Below are 17,462 nucleotides of genomic sequence, written 5' to 3' on the forward strand. Positions count from 1 at the left end.
GCACCAGAAAATATATTTAGCTGTGTTTCCTGAAGGCAATGCTGATGACTTCTTTCTTTTCTCCCCTTCCATGGTTTTCTGTGTAACTTATTTCTGGTTAAAGGATTTAAAGAGTCATGCCGGAAGATGTGTTCTTGCTGTTTTTCTGACACTTTGCCATTACATGTCATTTTGCAGCATGTAATAACTTCTCATTTTTGTGAGTGTTTATTTTATTTTTCTTTCTATTTCTATCCAGCTTCCTCTTAAGTACTACTACAGCGTTGTCTGTAAAGGATGGAAATCAACTTTAAGATCTAATTCTTTCTTGATGAGCCAGCACAGCTTCTGTAGACCATGCATGCCAACTTGAAAAAGATGTATTGAGGGAAGAATGGGTGTCTCGGCATCTTGCTAAAAGCTCTTGAGAGTCCCTAAATGTCAGGTTTCAAGATTTTCGTGACATAGACAAAACAACCAGCCCACTTTATACTTGTCCTATTTTGTGCTTTTCCTGAAGAATCTGGGCCAGACAACTTGGCTAAAAGGACCTTTGTTCTGATCCAGTGCAGCAGTTCTTATGATTACTAATCTTCCTGCTTGATTTCAGAGTGAATGTCTCCACGTTGTAGTAGCTCAGAGATATTTGAACCCTGTCACCCATGACATGTGTTTGGACCTCTCTGGCCTTGGCACTGGAGTCATAGGCCCCGTTGCTGCTGCTGACTCTTAGTAGTCTCAGCTCTGCAAGATGCCAGGCAATTCCTGTTGAAGTGTAATACTTTTACTTCTCTTCTTGTCTTTCCTGTGTAGTTCCTAGGCTAACAGCCAAGAGGTAGGAGCATAAGGGCAATGTCAAAGCTAACAGTGACATAAAAGATTTGGGACCTATTTCCTAAGACACTTCTTTAAGTTCAGTACGAAGTGCTATATCTATTAATTGTGTACTTTCACCATTTTTACTGTAATAATTTATTGCAAGGAAACTTGGAAGATGTCTGTAGATGGTGTGGCTGAAACTTTCTGCTGGATGAAACCACCAGTGATCTCTACTTCTGTATGTTGAAAATGGCAGTAGGCAAAGTAACGTGGTGTTGTTTGTACCTATTATGGTTACTTTTGCTGTAGGCATATGATGCTTCTGAAAGAGCAGTATGGAAAACAAGTGATCGTTAACCTGTTGGGAAGCAGAGGAGGAGAGGAGGTGCTCAACAGAGCTTTTAAGGTAAAAGCAATAATTTTCATTTTAACAGCTGATTTCCCTTGAGCCTCCATGTTTTTCTGTTTTCCTTCTGGCCCAGGAGGTGATGAATAATATATCTAAAGAAATTATGTTAACCCTTTGCCACATGCTACATACTGAGAATAGTGCTTCTTGGTCTCATGGCTTAATTTCCAGCACTTCCTTTCTGCTTACTTCGTCATACATTTGTGTATGTTGTCTTTAACCAAACTTATAAAGAAATTGCCCAAATACTCCTAAGGGTAGTTCATACTTGCAAAAGTGAATCATAGTCAGCTTTGACATTGTATGTAGCCACCTATGCAGTCAGGGGCCCCCTGGGATTGCCAGAACTGCCTGGGGGCTGGGCCCTGAGCCTCAATCACTGAGCATAGTGACTTAGCATCACTAAGCTGTCTTGCTCTGATAGTAATGGGAAATAGCTATCCAGCACTGATTGTGTTGGGAATTGGCTGCCTGAGCACCAGATGAGAGTTTGGTATATGGAGAGAGATTTTCCTGGCCCCTGCGTGTCCCTAGGCACAACTAATACCTGAAAGCAAGGATGTCAGGTATTGTAGAACTAAAACTGTGCTTTGTTCTAGTGTGGTATTCTTTTTAAAACTAGTGTGACCTTAAAGCCACAGATTGGCACTGAGTGGGGTTTGCAGCAGTGCAATAGTTGCCTGAATCTGGCTGGAGGTTGATGGAAGTCTGCCTCCTTAAGTGCCTGTTGCTTTAGCAAACTGACATAGATTCTTCGGAGATTATGGTCCTAAAACTGATGATAGCATGATTTAAGTACACACCTGTAGTAAGTGCCATGTATATATCATTGGTAAAGAGTGATACCAGCAGTTCTGAGCTGAAATGTTTACTATGTGAAGCTAAGCAAAATTAAAATTGTGGTTAAGTGATAGTGTCTGATTTCTGTCCCTCTGTTGCAATCGTGAACTTACAGGGAGTGTCAAGGTTTTTGTCAGTTTTTCTGTGTGACCATTTTCTCCTCCTACAAAAAAGCTGGGAAGGACTATCTGCTTCCCCAGCAGAAAATGACAGAGTGAAGGTCTCCCCTTGTACAGAATGTGGCCAAAGAAAGTGATTATGACTAAAGCTTGCAAGGCAATGAGGAAGGCACAGAAGTGAAGTCTAGTCCTAGCTTCTGTTTTCAGCTTCTTACTGAATTTCTGCATGACACGGCTTAGCCTCTGTAATTTTTTGGTTTCCCTCTCTTTAAAACAGCTTTTCTAGTTTGTTTTGCAAACCCCACTGAAATTTAAAGGTAAGAGATAACCAATTCTGAAATGCTCAAATAACTTACGCAGATAAAAATACAACATTTGTTGTTAATTTACTACTGATACTCTCTCAAACTCTCGCATTGTCGAAGACCATGTTCTAGCCTGTATCATGCAACCAGAAATTAAGTCAGAAACCGGGCATCTTCAGAATAAGACCTTGCATTTGTTAATTTAATTTAAATAAAGACCAGTTCTGTTTAAATTGTTACATTTTTTGCCTACTTTAAAAATAAATAAACTCTGAACATACCTTGTGAGCTCAAAGAATTTAGACTGAGATCACTGAAAAGCAAAGTTTTGTAATCATTCAAAATGACTCCTTGGTCATTTCTTTACCTTTGTGTTTTAAGAAAGGGATGTTAGGAAATAATATAGAGTTAATTTTACTTTGATGATTTTGAAGGGCTGGAATTATAAATAAAGTAATTCATAGGAGTGTGATTAGGGTTGCAAACCTGTCTCCTCTTCTGTCATTAGTTTCTCCATCTTTCTTTCGCTTTTATTTCTTCCTCTTCTCTCCACTCTTGCTTCAACCTTATTCATTCTTATCAGTGTTGGTTCAAATTATTCTTGTAATTACTGCTGCTGGGCTCTCTTGATCAGAATGGTAGGGTTACCATTCATTTACCATTCATTATCTGTTACCTGAATCAGCTGCTACCAGACCAAAAATCAATACTGTTCCCAGGAAACGCTGTTCCTCCCATGAGCTTTCCCTGTAACAGTTGTAATTATATTTACAGTGAAAGCAAGGCTGCAGTGTAGAGTTGCGAATACTCTGACAATAATTTACACTGCGGCAGTGGGTAAATGTCATCCTCAAGTGCATTACTAGTGCCAGCATCTGCAAGGGCAGATTGGGGTGTGAACAGTAACAGTCTAATGAAATACATTTTACAGGTCTCTTTCCAAGCACTGCCTTTAAATTTGTTTCTGCAGGAAAGGCTTAATGGCTTACTCAATACGATTATGCTGGTGTAACTGCTACATGTACACTTTCAATGTAATATCAGATTTGTTTTGTCCAGTGTGTGTCACAATGTAAGTGGAGAAAAGCAGCCATCTCTTGGGGTAAAAATGTGCAGGAGGGAAGAGGATAGACAAAGGCTTGCATAGTTGGAGTTAATGTAATTGTTCTCTCTGGCTTTCTTGTGGAGAACAGGATGTATTACTGTTGGATTTGTTGCAGATGCCGTAATGAAATTTGTTGGGATTATGGAAATAGATGTGAGGTCATTGAAATTGGAGATGAAATAGCGAGGCTATTTGTGCCTCTTTTTTCACTTCTGCAGTTTACCACAAACACTTTATAGTACATTTCCTGGGATGTAATTCCTTACTTACTTCCTCCCCCTAAGCCTGCCTAGACCATCGCTGTTGCTGTCCACCCTCATGCAGAGAGCTAGCAGCAGCCCACTGCTGCAGGGCTGCCACCAGCCACAGCACAATTCTGATGTATACTTTGCAGTTACAGTGTGAGTTCCCCTGCAGGAAAATTGGGTTCTAACAGTCAGGTTTACTTCTGTGAAGAAAACAAACGAGGAACTTCAGTTGCTTTTTTCATGTCTGGCCTTTCAGAATTCCCTATGAATTATGTGAATAACAGTCAAGGCTTATTAATGATAAAAGCATGCTGGTATCAATCCTTACACATGGCTTGAGCAGGATTTGTTTTCCTTCACTCTCTTATCTAAACAGAAACTGCTATGGGCCTCTTCCCATGCAGAAGACAGTCCCATGATAAACTTTGACTACCACCAATTTGCAAAAGGTGGGAAAACTGAGAAACTGGAAAATTTGCTGAGGCCTCAGCTGAAGTTGCACTGGGAAGACTTTGGAATCTTCACAAAGGGCGAGCATGTAAGTCCACGGTGAGTGCCTCTGCCCCTCTGTGCCAGTGTAGCTGGGCACTGTTTGTCCTGGCCTTCCCAGGTTTCTTGCTGTTTTCGGACCATGACTGTAAATGACAATCTTGAAATACAATTTTGAGACAAAGTGTAGTCTTGGTGCTAAATCAATGATTGTCTTAATTGCATCTCCATGGTTTTAAATCTGCAAACTTACTAGTGCATGGATTTGCCAATATAGTGTTGCAGACATGGTCAAGTAATGAGATGTGTTAATGGAATATATTGTGCACAGTGTGCTTGCACCATCAAAATGTGGGTGGGTATATTCAGGCTGAACATTTGATGATCTTGTTCAATCAACTCATGATTAGATGTTGTTTTAAAATATACCATTTTCTCCTCCCTCCTCTTGTGTTTGGTTACCAAAGTCTGCAGACAGGTACTTTTCGAATGAATTGTTTGGACTGCCTGGATCGTTCTAATAGTGTACAGTCCTTCGTTGCACTGGAGGTGAGTTTGTCAGAGGACCTTCTGTGGGACACCTGTAGTGCATACATTGGCTGTTCCATGGGACAAACAGGAAAGAGGCTGTAAGTCTCGGTTATGCGAGTGTCTTGCCAGCTCTGATACAGAATGGTGCTGGCTGGAATACTGAGGATAAAAAGCAAAAAAACACATTTAAAAACAATGTTGGTTTCTTTCTTGTTTTTTTTTCTCCTTCTGCACCTAATTCAGATACTGTTTGCTCAATTAGAGAGTCTTGGTTTGAATTCTAAACCTATAATTGAGCGCTTTGTGGAATCCTACAAGGAGATGTGGACTCTCAATGGTCAGAATCTGAGCAGAGTATTTAGTGGCAGTCGTGCCCTTGAGGGGAAGAACAAGGTAAAGAAAAATGGCAAAACTGTTTACTTACAAGTAAAGAAAGATGTCCTATTTAGTGTCACTTGCACTCATAATTCCTGTCTGATGTAGGTTGGGAAGCTCAAGGATGGTGCCCGCTCTGTTTCTCGTACCATCCAGTCAAATTTCTTGGACACAGTAAAGCAGGAAGCCATCGAGTTGCTGCTCATGGGTGACTTCTTCCGTGAGGAATATGCAGACAAAGGCAAGATGCTCATGGACCAGACTGCACTGCTGGGTAAAGCCAGTATAAGCCCTTCGCTTTTCTTTTGTATGTGCTTTTAGCTGTCAGATATAAGCAATTGTACTCTTTTGAAAAAAAATCAATAAATAAGCTGCTTTTGTACAGATCTGTTGTTTAAAGCACTACATTCAAGTGACGATAGCACAACTCTGTGTGTCTTAATTCCACTGTGCTTATTTCTCATATTTTGTTTTGAACTTTTGAGTATGTTTTTCTGCTCTTTGATAGTGTTATTCTCTGACAGTTCAGAGTTGGACCAGAGGGAAGGATTTTAGGGCTATATTCCCAGTCTGGTCCTGTCTGAGTTTGTCTTGAGGAAGTCTCTTGAGCTCAGCCTTTTTATCTCCTTATTTGTGTCCTTGCTGTTTGCACATGCTTTCAGCCCATTTGGATCTTTAAAGGCACATCTCTGTTATTTTAGTTCATTTGCTGCTTTATTCCAGGCCCCTAATAGTCCACAACATAGACACATTTGTTTGCACCCATCTAGAATAAACTCAGCTCTCTCTGAGAAGATATTTACATGCAAAATACATGATAATTTCACCCACAAGCAGTATTGGGTGGTCAGTTTACTCCAGAGAATCATTCAGTCCTGGGCTTGTTCCCTGATGTGGATCTCAAGGGAAATATAGATAACTTCTCTGTGCCTGACTGCCAATGCAAGTCAGGTAGTTAAAGATTAGCTCTGCTTCATTTGATCAGAAAGCAAAAGCACACCACTAATTTTCTATACTCAGCAAAATACTTGAAAATATAGCAGTTTCCTGTGAGGAGTTTTGACCAGGTTAGAGAGCCATCACAGTGCTAGATTTGTACTGATGTGAAACTCTGTGCTGTTCTCCATCTTCCACATTCTAAACTTCTCAGGGCTTCAGTTGAAGTTGTAAATTGTGACATGCTTGATTGCTTGTCCTGGTTTCAGGAATAGAGTTCATTGGCTTCCTAGTGTCTTGTATACTGTTGTGTTTTGGATTTAATATGAGACTAATGAGTGAGCGAGTGATTGTGTGTTGTACTTAGTTGCCAGCTGGGTTTAAACCACAGCAGGTTGGTAACACACTGATGGTTTTAGTTTTTGCTATATAGTGTTTATACTAAGTCAAGAACTTTTCAGCTTCTCATGCTCTCCCATTCAGAAGGCTGGAGGGCTACAAGAAGCTGGGAAAGGATGCAGCCAGGACAGTTGGCTCCAAATGGCCAAAGGAATATACTATGCTATATGATGCCATGCTTGGTATATAAACTGGGGGGGCAAAGCTGACTGGGGGCTCCTGCTTTGGAACTGGCTGGGCATTGGTTGGGGAGCAGGGAGAATTTACATTGTACCACACTTGTTTTCTATATTCTAATTCTATTATCTTTTTTTCGTTTCCCTTTTCTGTCCCATTAAACTGTCTTTATCTCAATCCATGAGTTTTCTCACTTTTACTCTTGTGATTCTCTGCTGCATTTCGCTGCGGGTGCAGGGAGGGAGTGAGTGGCTGGGATGAGCACTACTAAGCCCTGGTTGCCCAGTGGGTTTAAACCATGACAGCACTATAGACTAAACTGAAAAGATTATGGGAATTAAAATAATTTTTTGCTTTTTATTTGAAGAAGTACAGAAAAATGGAGGCTGAAAGTGAGTGACCAGCCCTTCCCAAGCTTTTAAAGGGTGCCTGCTTTCTGGAAGAGAAATTGCTGACATCAACGCCAGTTATCTTGTAGTTATTGCCATTTCCATAGGAGTTGTTCCCTACCTTTTGTATTGTTCCTGCTAGGGTAATGTCATTATTTCACAGTGACTGTGCTGCTGCTGTCTGGATTGTTTCTTTCCTTTTACAGCACATTCTTCTTTTACACACCATCTTTCTCTCTGCCCTCTTCTGTCAGTAACTCCAAGTATTCTGAAGGCCATGTCAGAGCGTCAGTTTGAATTCACAAGCTCCAAGCGTGTTCGTGTTGCCACGGGGACCTGGAATGTGAATGGGGGAAAGCAGTTTCGAAGCAACATCCTTGGTACCAGTGAGCTGACAGACTGGCTGCTGGATTCTCCCAAGCTCTCAGGAGTTTCAGAATTTCAAGGTAAGGCTTCACAGTTAAAATGTGTAAGCAGTATTTGCTGGCATCTCTAGAGACAGTGAGTCAGGACACAAGATTTGACCAGCCTTTCAAAGGCAGTGCATTTTGGAAGGCATTTTCTGACAGTTCTTAGGGGTATATGCAGCTCCTCCATGCTTTTGCTGCCTCCCTGCAGAAGTGGAATGGTGTGTGAAGAGCTCCTGATAGTCAGAGTGCTTTGAACACTTTGAAACAGTCCGTGTGACTGTTTCAAACCTTCAGCAGGTCAGAATTCAGAGCTCTCTTTCATGCCATCATGGGATGTATCTGCCTATTCTGCACCCTGCATGTCATTTTCTTCTTCCTTATCTCTGTTCTTTGCCCTTTATTGTGGGCGGAAACTATGTGCTTAGGTGCCATCAGAACACCTCCTAGGTCTCTCATATCTGTACAATATGGACTATGAGCTTGACTGGAAATGTTACTATCAAAGCCTTCAGACAAAAAGATTTACTTTGCTGAAGGTGATATTTCCTTTCTTTAGCAGTTTAGAAAACTCCTCTGCTTGTGGCTTGATGAAATTGGTTGCTGGATTTCTTATTTATGGCACAAGGTCAGGTATTGTAATTGATTTACAGATGTTTTATTAAGGTAAACGAAAAGTGAACATTCTGTCATTTAAAAATAGAGTGGTTGCAAAACTAAGGCAAAACCCATGCTTTTGTTGTTGCAGTGGAACGTTTAGTTGCCTGCAGGCATCACAGGGATAGTCCTGTACCTAACCTTGTAGCTCAGGAATACATTCTTCAAATCCTTGGCTCCCTTATGCAAGTTGTCTAATTTGAACCCTTAGTTCCTGAGTGGTATGTGATTAGGTGTAGACCACTGTATTCTGAGCAGCCTAGGTAAGTGATTAGTCCAGTCAGGTCTGTTTCAGAAACACTTTAGATGTGTTAGAACATGACTATGCCCATGATACTAAAATCTGCTGAGAGCCTGTCATGTGTTAGTTTTGCCAGGCCATCCCCTGAGAGAACCAGAGGAGCAGTGCTGCGTGGTACAGGCAGCCGTGACATGGACAGTCTGAGCAGCTTCTGGAAGAGAGCTGAGTTATGTGAACGGGCAGGGCTAGGGTGTGACCCTGCAAATGTCTGTATCCATGTTAATGTCAGTGCAGTGCCTACACAAATGGGCAAGTGCTCAAGGACAGATGTCCAAAATTATTAATGGGAAATACATGTGACAGTGCCTGTCTGGTTAAGCTAGTAAAGGAGGCTAGCTGTCGTGCTAGTTTCACCCTTGTGTCTGCAGCGAGTTGCTGCATATTTTACTTTTCAGTCGTGTTTTCTGAGTCAGATCTGATTTAGGCTCCTATGTCTATATTTAGATCTTCGTGTTGAATTAAGTTACTGTCACTGTGGCCATATAATACTTAAAAAAAAAAAACATCTTTAGGCAATGGACAGACCTAATGGGTCAACAGATTTGCTTCACAGTATTATATGAGAGCATCTGATCTTTGGTGTTTTCTCAGAGTAATATCCACAGAGCCGGGGAAGGGGGAGTCACTGTGCTCTAAAGTGACCTAACCTTAAATACAGGTGATCTAAGAAGGACTTGGTAGAAAGAAGGCAAGAAGAAACTTTGAAAGCATCCTTAAACTATGAGATAAATTTACTAAAGGCATTGAGATGGAGGTGACATACTGGTGTGTGGCCAATTAAGTTCAGTTATGTAGGAATCTGTGTCAGAAAGGAAGAGCATGTTGGGTTGTTGTGGCGTAAAATGACAAGTGGGTAAAGGATGGTGAGTAGTGAGATGTTGTGGCTTTAGTGATGAGTGGGGGAGAGAGATCTTAACACTGCTACAATATAATGTTCTGTTCTGAACTGCTTCCTGCAAGAGAGATGGAGACCAACTGGTGGGAGAAAAGCAGGAAAAAATTTCAGAGGAACTGCAGGGGATGTTTTATGAGATTAGATTAAAGGAGCTATGAATATGTATAGCTTGGCAGGGGACACACAAGATAGAACTACAGGAAGGATCTCTGACAGAAATTAGAATACAAGTTGTTAGAAGAAACAACAAAATAGTAATTCTGGTATAACTTTTCCTTCCTGCCAACAGATGATGATAACTGCCCTCCTGACATATTTGCAGTGGGATTTGAAGAGATGGTTGAGTTAAGTGCAGGGAATATCGTGAATGCCAGGTACGTAAAAAAAACCAAACAAAACCAACAGCAAAAGTCCCTAACCAACCGATGTAAAAAACCAACCTAAAAAACCAACCTACCAAGAAAACCCCCACAAATGTAAACAAACCAAACCAACCAACCATCCAAAACCCCAACAAAAAGAACATAATTTTCCCCAAAGGAACTGGCTGTATTCATTTTTATGCTCACTTGTATCGAATACTCCCTTCCAGGTCTGTTGCTTGCAACCATAGCTGGAAATATGTTTCCCATCAACAAATGTCACTGGGATGGTGTTGAAAGTGCTCTTTCTCTGTGAACTTTTGCACAGTAGAATGCACTGTGTTTGCTAAGTCTCTTAAGTCTTTATGTTGGCAGAGAAGGATTCTGGTGGTTGAGATTGATTTAACACTTGTCCTTAAAAACCCTGTCTGATGTTGGAAAAATGTGCTCAATGACTACTACAAGCCTACTTTGCATTCATGTAGGAATTCTAAAATTGTCTAAAAACGTCTCTGTGGCTAGTTGTAGTTATGAAAATTACAGCTGAAGAAGTTGCATGCAAAGCCTGAGGCTGGCATATCAGCATGTGCAGTAGGCTGTTGTGTTTACTGGTCCTTGTGAATCTGAATGGGGGTGGAACTCTGAAGATTGTTTCCAATGCTGATTCATCAGGCTGGCCAGTTAGTTGTCTGTTTTGGGAATGACAAGTTACAGCAGTGCTTAGCGTGGCTGCTGGGCTGGCAGTATATGTGCATGGATATGTTGACTTTGGAGAAGAGAAAAAGCTAGATCCACTGAAGGTATACATGCACCCATTCACAAACCTTAGCTAAGAACAGCCAACAGCTGGGCATAGCCAGTCACCTTCCAGTCAGAAAATCCAGAGAAGATCTCTTCACTGTGAACATAAGAAATCTTACAAGCCATGAGATTGATATGGAAATTGTTTTTTAAGGTTATGATTGCTATAATCAGCTTCCAATTATCCCCAGTGAATAGGTATAGCCAATGTCATGTGAGTGTGGATCTTTCTAAGCATGGTAGACAAAATCCCTCTCACATCCAGAAGCAGGATAACTCTATTTGTGTGCTGTGCCTGGGCTCACTGACCCTGCTGACTCTGGGCTGGCTTACAAGGAGGTATTATCGGTCTCTGCCATGCATTCTACAGCACTTCAAGTTCTACAGCCTAATGGGATGTCTGTAAACCTAAGGCACAGTTAATCTGTTCATTTTATTGACTGTATGTGGTTTGTTTTGATTCCATTAAATGATTTTATGTTTGTTCCAGTACAACGAATAGAAAAATGTGGGGAGAGCAGCTTCAGAAAGCTATTTCCAGGACTCATCGCTACATTCAGCTGACATCAGCACAGCTTGTTGGTGTTTGTCTTTTCATCTTTGTACGACCATATCATGTCCCCTTCATCAGGTAAAAAAAACCCAAACCAAACCAAACAAAAAAAACCACCCCAAAACCCCACCAAACCAAAAACAAAGCAGAAAACCCACTCCAAAATAAAATGAACCCAACAACAACCCCCAGACCAGACAAACAAAAAAAAGCCCCCAAACCCAACCTGTGTCTTCAGTAACATCCAGTGTTGGAGTGTGGCCAGAGAGCGTGGGAGTGATTGTGCATCTTGGTGGGAGTCATGCAAACCTGGATTCTGGTCTCTGCTCAGCTGGTAGAGAGGCATGCTTCCAGGCAGCAATAGGCTGGAGTCCATCTCCCTTGGGTAGTACAAAGGCCAGGCAGCCTCAGTGTCTTCCTCCAGTTAGCTCAAAAGCCAGGCATGCTCCAGGTGGGCAGTCAGGGTGGAGCACCTTGTTTAGGTGGTCCTTTTCTGGAAAAGGAATGACTTGGGCTAGCAAGTCCAAGAGTGTTTGATGCACCAAATGAAGGCAAGTGCCTGCCTCTGCCTGAAGGGCAGGTTTTACCTTCTAGCCCTGTCCATACTGTTTCCTTATGGAAACGGGGGTAGTTCTGGACCTCAAAAGAATGGTGGAAAAGGTAGAAAGGCAGACGGGGGAAAGAGACCTAATTTTGCCCCTTGACATTTTATAGAATTGAGATGTAAGAGAACCTATGAAGTGTTTGTCTCTCCCAGATGTCATGAGAACTGTGTGCCTAGTGCGGAGGGTGCAGAGCTGTGTATCCTCAGCTTACTAGCTCAGCTGTCCCTGGAGAGTGACCAAACTCCTCCTAGAAGATTACCAACCCACGGGGATAACTTGCATCAAAATGCCTTTGCTGTGGGCAAGAATTATGCAGGCTAAGTGTAAATGCTTAGGAAGTGAATAGTCAGAACTATCTTCGGGCATCTCTCTGACCTTAAAGGTCCCAACGATCCAAACACTCCTCTCTACCCCATATTAGGGCACTGATTGGCCACTGGATTTTATGATTAAAATATCAAAAGCTGCCTCTTTCCCCTGTGATCTCATATCTACTGGAAACATCAGAACAGAGCTTGTGCAACATCAAGTGCTGTAGGCCAGACAGAGCAATGAAATCCAGGTAACTGATGGTCTTGCATTGCTGCTTTCCAGTAATCTTTTTTCAAAATTATTTTAAAGAATTACTTTTTTTGCTGCTATAAAGCAGTCCAGAGGAGAAGTGTTTCTCTCAGTTTTTGACTTTTCACCTGACTTAAAAAACATTTGAGTAATCCAGTAGGAAATGCATGGTTTAAATGGAAATCAGAAGCAGAACACCACAGTGACTCTGTCACGGTTGTCAAACTGACAGAAATTGGATGTAGCCATTTGAAACTCAAGAGAGCTTGATTTTAGTGACCAAGTTTCATCATTTAAGGCAAATGTGCTGCTATGTGTTATGTGACTATAATCAAACCTAACCTGTATGCTTGCATATTTTTTTCCTGTGTCTAGAAAAGGAAAGGAAAAAAGATCAGAAGTGCAAAAACAGGCTTCTGTGCTTACAGAGATTGAAGAGATCTAGACAGAAGATAGAGAATAGAGAAATAAGATGAGACAGTAGCCGGTTTATACAGCAGTGAAAGGGTTGATGAAATACAAGGAGTCGAATTTAAAGTGGGTTATCTCAGCATAACCTTTGCCATTAATGCAAATCAGCTGAATACCAGTCAGGAGAGGGTAGGCAGGCAGCAGGAAGGGAGAACTCTTTAGAGTGAAAAGACTGAACACGTGCTTCTGTAGGAGTGCTTAAAACCCATTGTTTCTTAGAAAACTTTGATGTTCCTCTTTTGCCTCCCTGAGGGTGTCTTCTGGTGGTGTCCTGCTGTCAGGAAAAGACAGGAAATTAAAGAGGGAGAAAAAAAGGTACAAAAGATGGGGGAGGAAGAGAGAAGAAAATTAAGGGGGTGGTGAAAGGGGACCTGTAACATCTTGCATCATTTAGATCACGAATTTCTGAGAATATCTCAAATAAGACTTAGCAGTTTTCTGCATGTCACTTCTTAAAATCAATAATGTTCTAGTCATATCTGCTTGACTTCTTCTCTGGAAAGTAAAATTTTCTCACTGGGAAAGACATACATGGTGCTGGGGTTGGCTACAACAACGATCTCATCATTTACTTATCTGATCAGACAGCCATGCTTTGTTCTTGGAGTAGCCTGACTGTTTGGGAGAAATTACCCTGAGAACAGGTGGTCTGCTTTATCAAGTTATCTTTCTGTAGTGAAGTGTGTGCTAATCATCACATTGAAATAATAAGTAATTAACAACGTGGAGACTTTGAGCAGTTTGTCATCAGTACAGAACTCACTTGAGGAGTTACATATAAGTAGTTATAATAGTAAAAATAGTATCCAATAATCACTGATTTTATCACATCTGATTTAAAGAATTATGCGTTATGATCTGTTGCTCTTTAATTAAATGGAAAATCCATCATGAACTGTGAAGTTGGGTTTCAACACATATGAACAGTAAATTGTTAACTGTCTGAAAAGCTGATTCCCATATGTTCAAAAGTAAAAGGAAACATAATAGTAAATGTAGGTATTGTCAATATTTTAAGGATCATGGTAGAGGTAAACTAGAAAAGTATATTCTATAGAAATTCCCCATATTTCAGAAATAAGGTCTTGCTGGTCTGTTTGGAAGGGACAAGAAAAGGAGAAAAATATTTTCAAATAGTTTTATTTCTGTACTATTGTATTATACTTAATTTGAAACGTAAGTACATGAACATCAAGAAACCAAAAGATGTGCCTAAAAGCAGCAAGCTTTCTAGAGGGGAGAAGATATGGCATTGTAAACTGGCTTTTCCCTTTATGTTGCAGTCAAAGTTAATTGAATGTTTGTCCCTGAAGCCCTTTACTCTGTTCTCTTTCTATTTTTTTTTTTTTAATGCAGGGATGTAGCAATAGACACCGTGAAGACAGGAATGGGAGGAAAAGCTGGAAATAAAGGGGCAGTGAGCATTCGTTTTCAGTTCTATAGTACCAGTTTCTGCTTTATATGCAGTCACTTGACTGCTGGGCAGAGTCAGGTGAAAGAGAGGAATGAAGATTATAAAGAAATCACACAGAAACTCAGCTTCCCAATGGTAAGTGTAGATGTATGTGTGCTAAACCCGTTGGAGATAAAGGTGATATCATTACATCACGAAAGTTGGTCACAGGCTGTCTTTGATGACAGGTCATCAAAGGAGGCATCTCAGTGCCATAAAAAAAATGTAAAAGAAAATGTTAGTAAATAAATAAATAATAGGGAAGCACGTTTCACAGAAGACTAGATACCACCCAATATAGCACATGCTTTACAAAAGTACTACTCTTTTCAAAAAATGGAGTTGCTCCAGTTCTTGAAAAGTCCTTGGCTTTGTGCACCTTTTGATCTTTCAGAACTGCAGCTTAACTGAAAAGTCTGTAAGGCTCCATGGATAAGCTCTAGGTGATTGGTGTTAGAGCTGGAGAGCATGATATTGATAGCTCTTGCTGGCTTTAGTTAGTGAGAATTCCTGGAAGACCATCTGTGCCATTCAGTGCAGCAGTGCCGTGGCTGCTTCTGGTTGGGTACGATCACTTCTTGGTCATGGACATGTTACCCTCTGTTCCGTTTGTTTTGTCCTCGTGAATGTGTCACTCTCAAGGAACTGCTGGCTTCTCTCAGAGTGTGGCAAATAGGCATCACTGGTCTGGATGAATAACTTTTCCCCTAAATGGTGTTAAATCAGTCACCCTAGTGTTGTAATTCCAATTTGTCTCCTTAGGCCAGTAGAAAACCCATGGGATTCGGTAGCTGGGCTCCTTTGCTTTCCTTAGTGTTGATTGCTTTAATTTCCACAATACTTTCTTTCTTGGACCTCTCTGGAAAGGTCCTAAGCCAGGAAGGGATTGGACCAGTTTGTGTATTCTGGTTAGTCAGCAAAAAATGGCATTTAGGTTGCAAAGCATAAAATTTTAACTTCCTGTTGTTTGTAAGGCTTAGAGGTTTGGCATGTGCAGCATATCAACCAGTTGTTTTATGTGGGAGCTAATACTGACAGAATGGACATCCTGCATAGGAGATCTGTTCCAAATGACCATAAAGTTGTGCTTATGGTAGTTTTTCTTTCTAATACCTCGTTAACTATTTGATGTCCTTTACACTTAAAACAGCTAAAGGTACCTTGTGTGTATAATGCATATAAAGAGTGCCCTCTAGTGCTGTGACAGCCACGGTCTGGAACGTTTCCCTTATAAATCTCTCCTGTTTAGAGGTTTATAGCTGAACTGGAAAAAAAAAAAAAAAAAGACTGGTTAGAGGACAGTATGGCAAATTTAGAACTGGAGTGAATTTTCATTAATGTTTGATTTCAATACCTTTACAAAACTGTGACGTGTACATAAGATCAAGTTTGGAGCTTGTTCTTACTCAGGAGCTTTGTTGCTAAATTTGCCTTGGTACCAGAAGCACATTTTGTGTTATATTTAGTGTATGTAAATATATGCATGTGAAATGTGTTAGGGAAACAAATGAACATATATTTTGAATATTCATGACAGACAAATTGTGAATAGAAAGGTGTGCTCCAGCTTAGACATATCTTCAGGAAAGAGGGGTCAGAGTCTGACACTCTTGTTTACAAAATTCAGCTCAGTGGGGTGCCAAAGACAGTGAAGGAACCATTCTATTTTAGCACAAAATGAATTTTGACAAATAAATTGTGACAAGTAGGTCCAGTATTTAGTAATTAGAAACTGAATGCTACATTTCAGTGCATTTTAAAGGAGTTTTCATGAACATGATTTAACATTAACAGTATTCTGTACCTCAAAACTAGGGGCAGAACATGTTCTCCCATGACTATGTCTTCTGGTGTGGTGATTTTAACTATCGCATTGATCTAAAATATGAAGAAGTCTTTTATCTTCTCAAACGTCAAGATTGGAAGACACTTTTGGAATTTGATCAACTACAGCAGCAAAAATCCAATGGAAAAGTAAGACAGTGTGTCTCGTTTTCTTAAATAACTGTGTGTTGGCTGGGTCTTGTTCCTTGAGAGAGTGAAGAAGTTGCATTTTCAGACCTTTGTTTATAGCTCTTGAACACAGCAATTGGTTTGAAAATTGGAGCATTGTTTGCGAGGAAGTTGTCACTGTGGCACCTTCCTCATCTGTAACTTAGAGATCTTCTTTATTTTAATAGATTTTTAAAGACTTCCATGAAGGGACTATTAATTTTGGACCAACATATAAATACGACGTTGGCTCAGAGGCTTATGATACAAGTGATAAGTGCAGAACCCCAGCGTGGACTGACAGAGTGCTTTGGTGGAGAAAGAAACTGCCCTTCGAAAAAACAGGTGCGTAGGATCCTTCTTTTTCTGAAAGTTGTTTCAGAAAGTTGTTTCATCTAGAACCCACTTAAGGGGATTTAATCTAGTGAATGGTGCTTTACTTAAGCAGATGTTCTTTCAGCTTCACTGGATTAAGTTTCAGAGATAGAGAAGGCCCTTTCTTGAGTGTGTGAAAAAAGGCTTCATGCTACAGATCGAAAAGATGCTGGGAGCTCACCAAGGAACTGAAAACAGTCCAGCTGTAGTAATACAGAAATAATTCTGTTGTTTTTCAACAGAATCATTAGTCCACATAAAGCTCCTGTGTTATACTGGCTAGATTGTTAAAACTGCTGTTCTCAGTAGATGTATAAGCAGTTTTCTGTAATTCCTTCTGTATCAGTAATTCTTAGGAATATTTCTGCCAGTTTATAGAATTGGGGGAGGTTTCAATAGTTAGTGCTTATAAAGTACTTTGAATTTATGAGTGTTCAGCACAACAGAAAGGCTGTTTTCACTTGTTACTCAAAAGTTACAGTTAAGAAATAAAAACTATTTCTTTGCGTATCCAGGGATAGTTTTCATAATCATTCTGTCAGTCTGCAGGAACATCTATGCCCCAATGTTTCTAAAATTTGAATAAATTCATATTAAAAGTGTAATTGCTGGACAATTAATTTGGTCTGTGCCTGCAGATGTGCTTTTTCACATGCCTGGAAACTTCTGCTTGGAATCTAAGTCATACCATGACTATGTTAAGTGTAAAAACTACAAAGCAAAACTAGGGCAATCAGAGGGTGCATGTCATCATGATATAGTTATTCACTCTTATTTAAGGAATGAAAACAAAGCAAAATGAGGAGCTTAAACCATTGATAGAGATGCAGTCCAGGAAATAAAAGCCGTATGAGACATAAGGAAGTTAAAACAACCCTCTTGTGCGGACTGTTTTCATTTTAGGGAAAG

At 40.4% G+C, this 17,462-nt stretch overlaps 1 protein-coding gene across 1 annotated transcript in view; it reads left to right on the plus strand.

The window, feature by feature from the left end:
• SYNJ2 (synaptojanin 2) overlaps positions 1-17,462 on the plus strand; it is a 57,553-nt gene that overhangs the window by 24,498 nt on the left and 15,593 nt on the right. The window contains exons 6-16 of the mRNA XM_017739521.1: positions 1,108-1,204; positions 4,201-4,373; positions 4,781-4,862; positions 5,088-5,237; positions 5,328-5,493; positions 7,375-7,566; positions 9,670-9,754; positions 11,034-11,174; positions 14,090-14,282; positions 16,002-16,160; positions 16,367-16,523. Of these exons, the coding sequence (XP_017595010.1) occupies positions 1,108-1,204; positions 4,201-4,373; positions 4,781-4,862; positions 5,088-5,237; positions 5,328-5,493; positions 7,375-7,566; positions 9,670-9,754; positions 11,034-11,174; positions 14,090-14,282; positions 16,002-16,160; positions 16,367-16,523 (1,595 nt within the window). The remainder of the gene's footprint in view (positions 1-1,107; positions 1,205-4,200; positions 4,374-4,780; positions 4,863-5,087; positions 5,238-5,327; positions 5,494-7,374; positions 7,567-9,669; positions 9,755-11,033; positions 11,175-14,089; positions 14,283-16,001; positions 16,161-16,366; positions 16,524-17,462) is intronic.

Source organism: Corvus brachyrhynchos, unplaced genomic scaffold, assembly GCF_000691975.1.
Source record: "Corvus brachyrhynchos isolate BGI_N302 unplaced genomic scaffold, ASM69197v1 scaffold14, whole genome shotgun sequence".
Lineage (NCBI taxonomy): Eukaryota > Metazoa > Chordata > Aves > Passeriformes > Corvidae > Corvus > Corvus brachyrhynchos.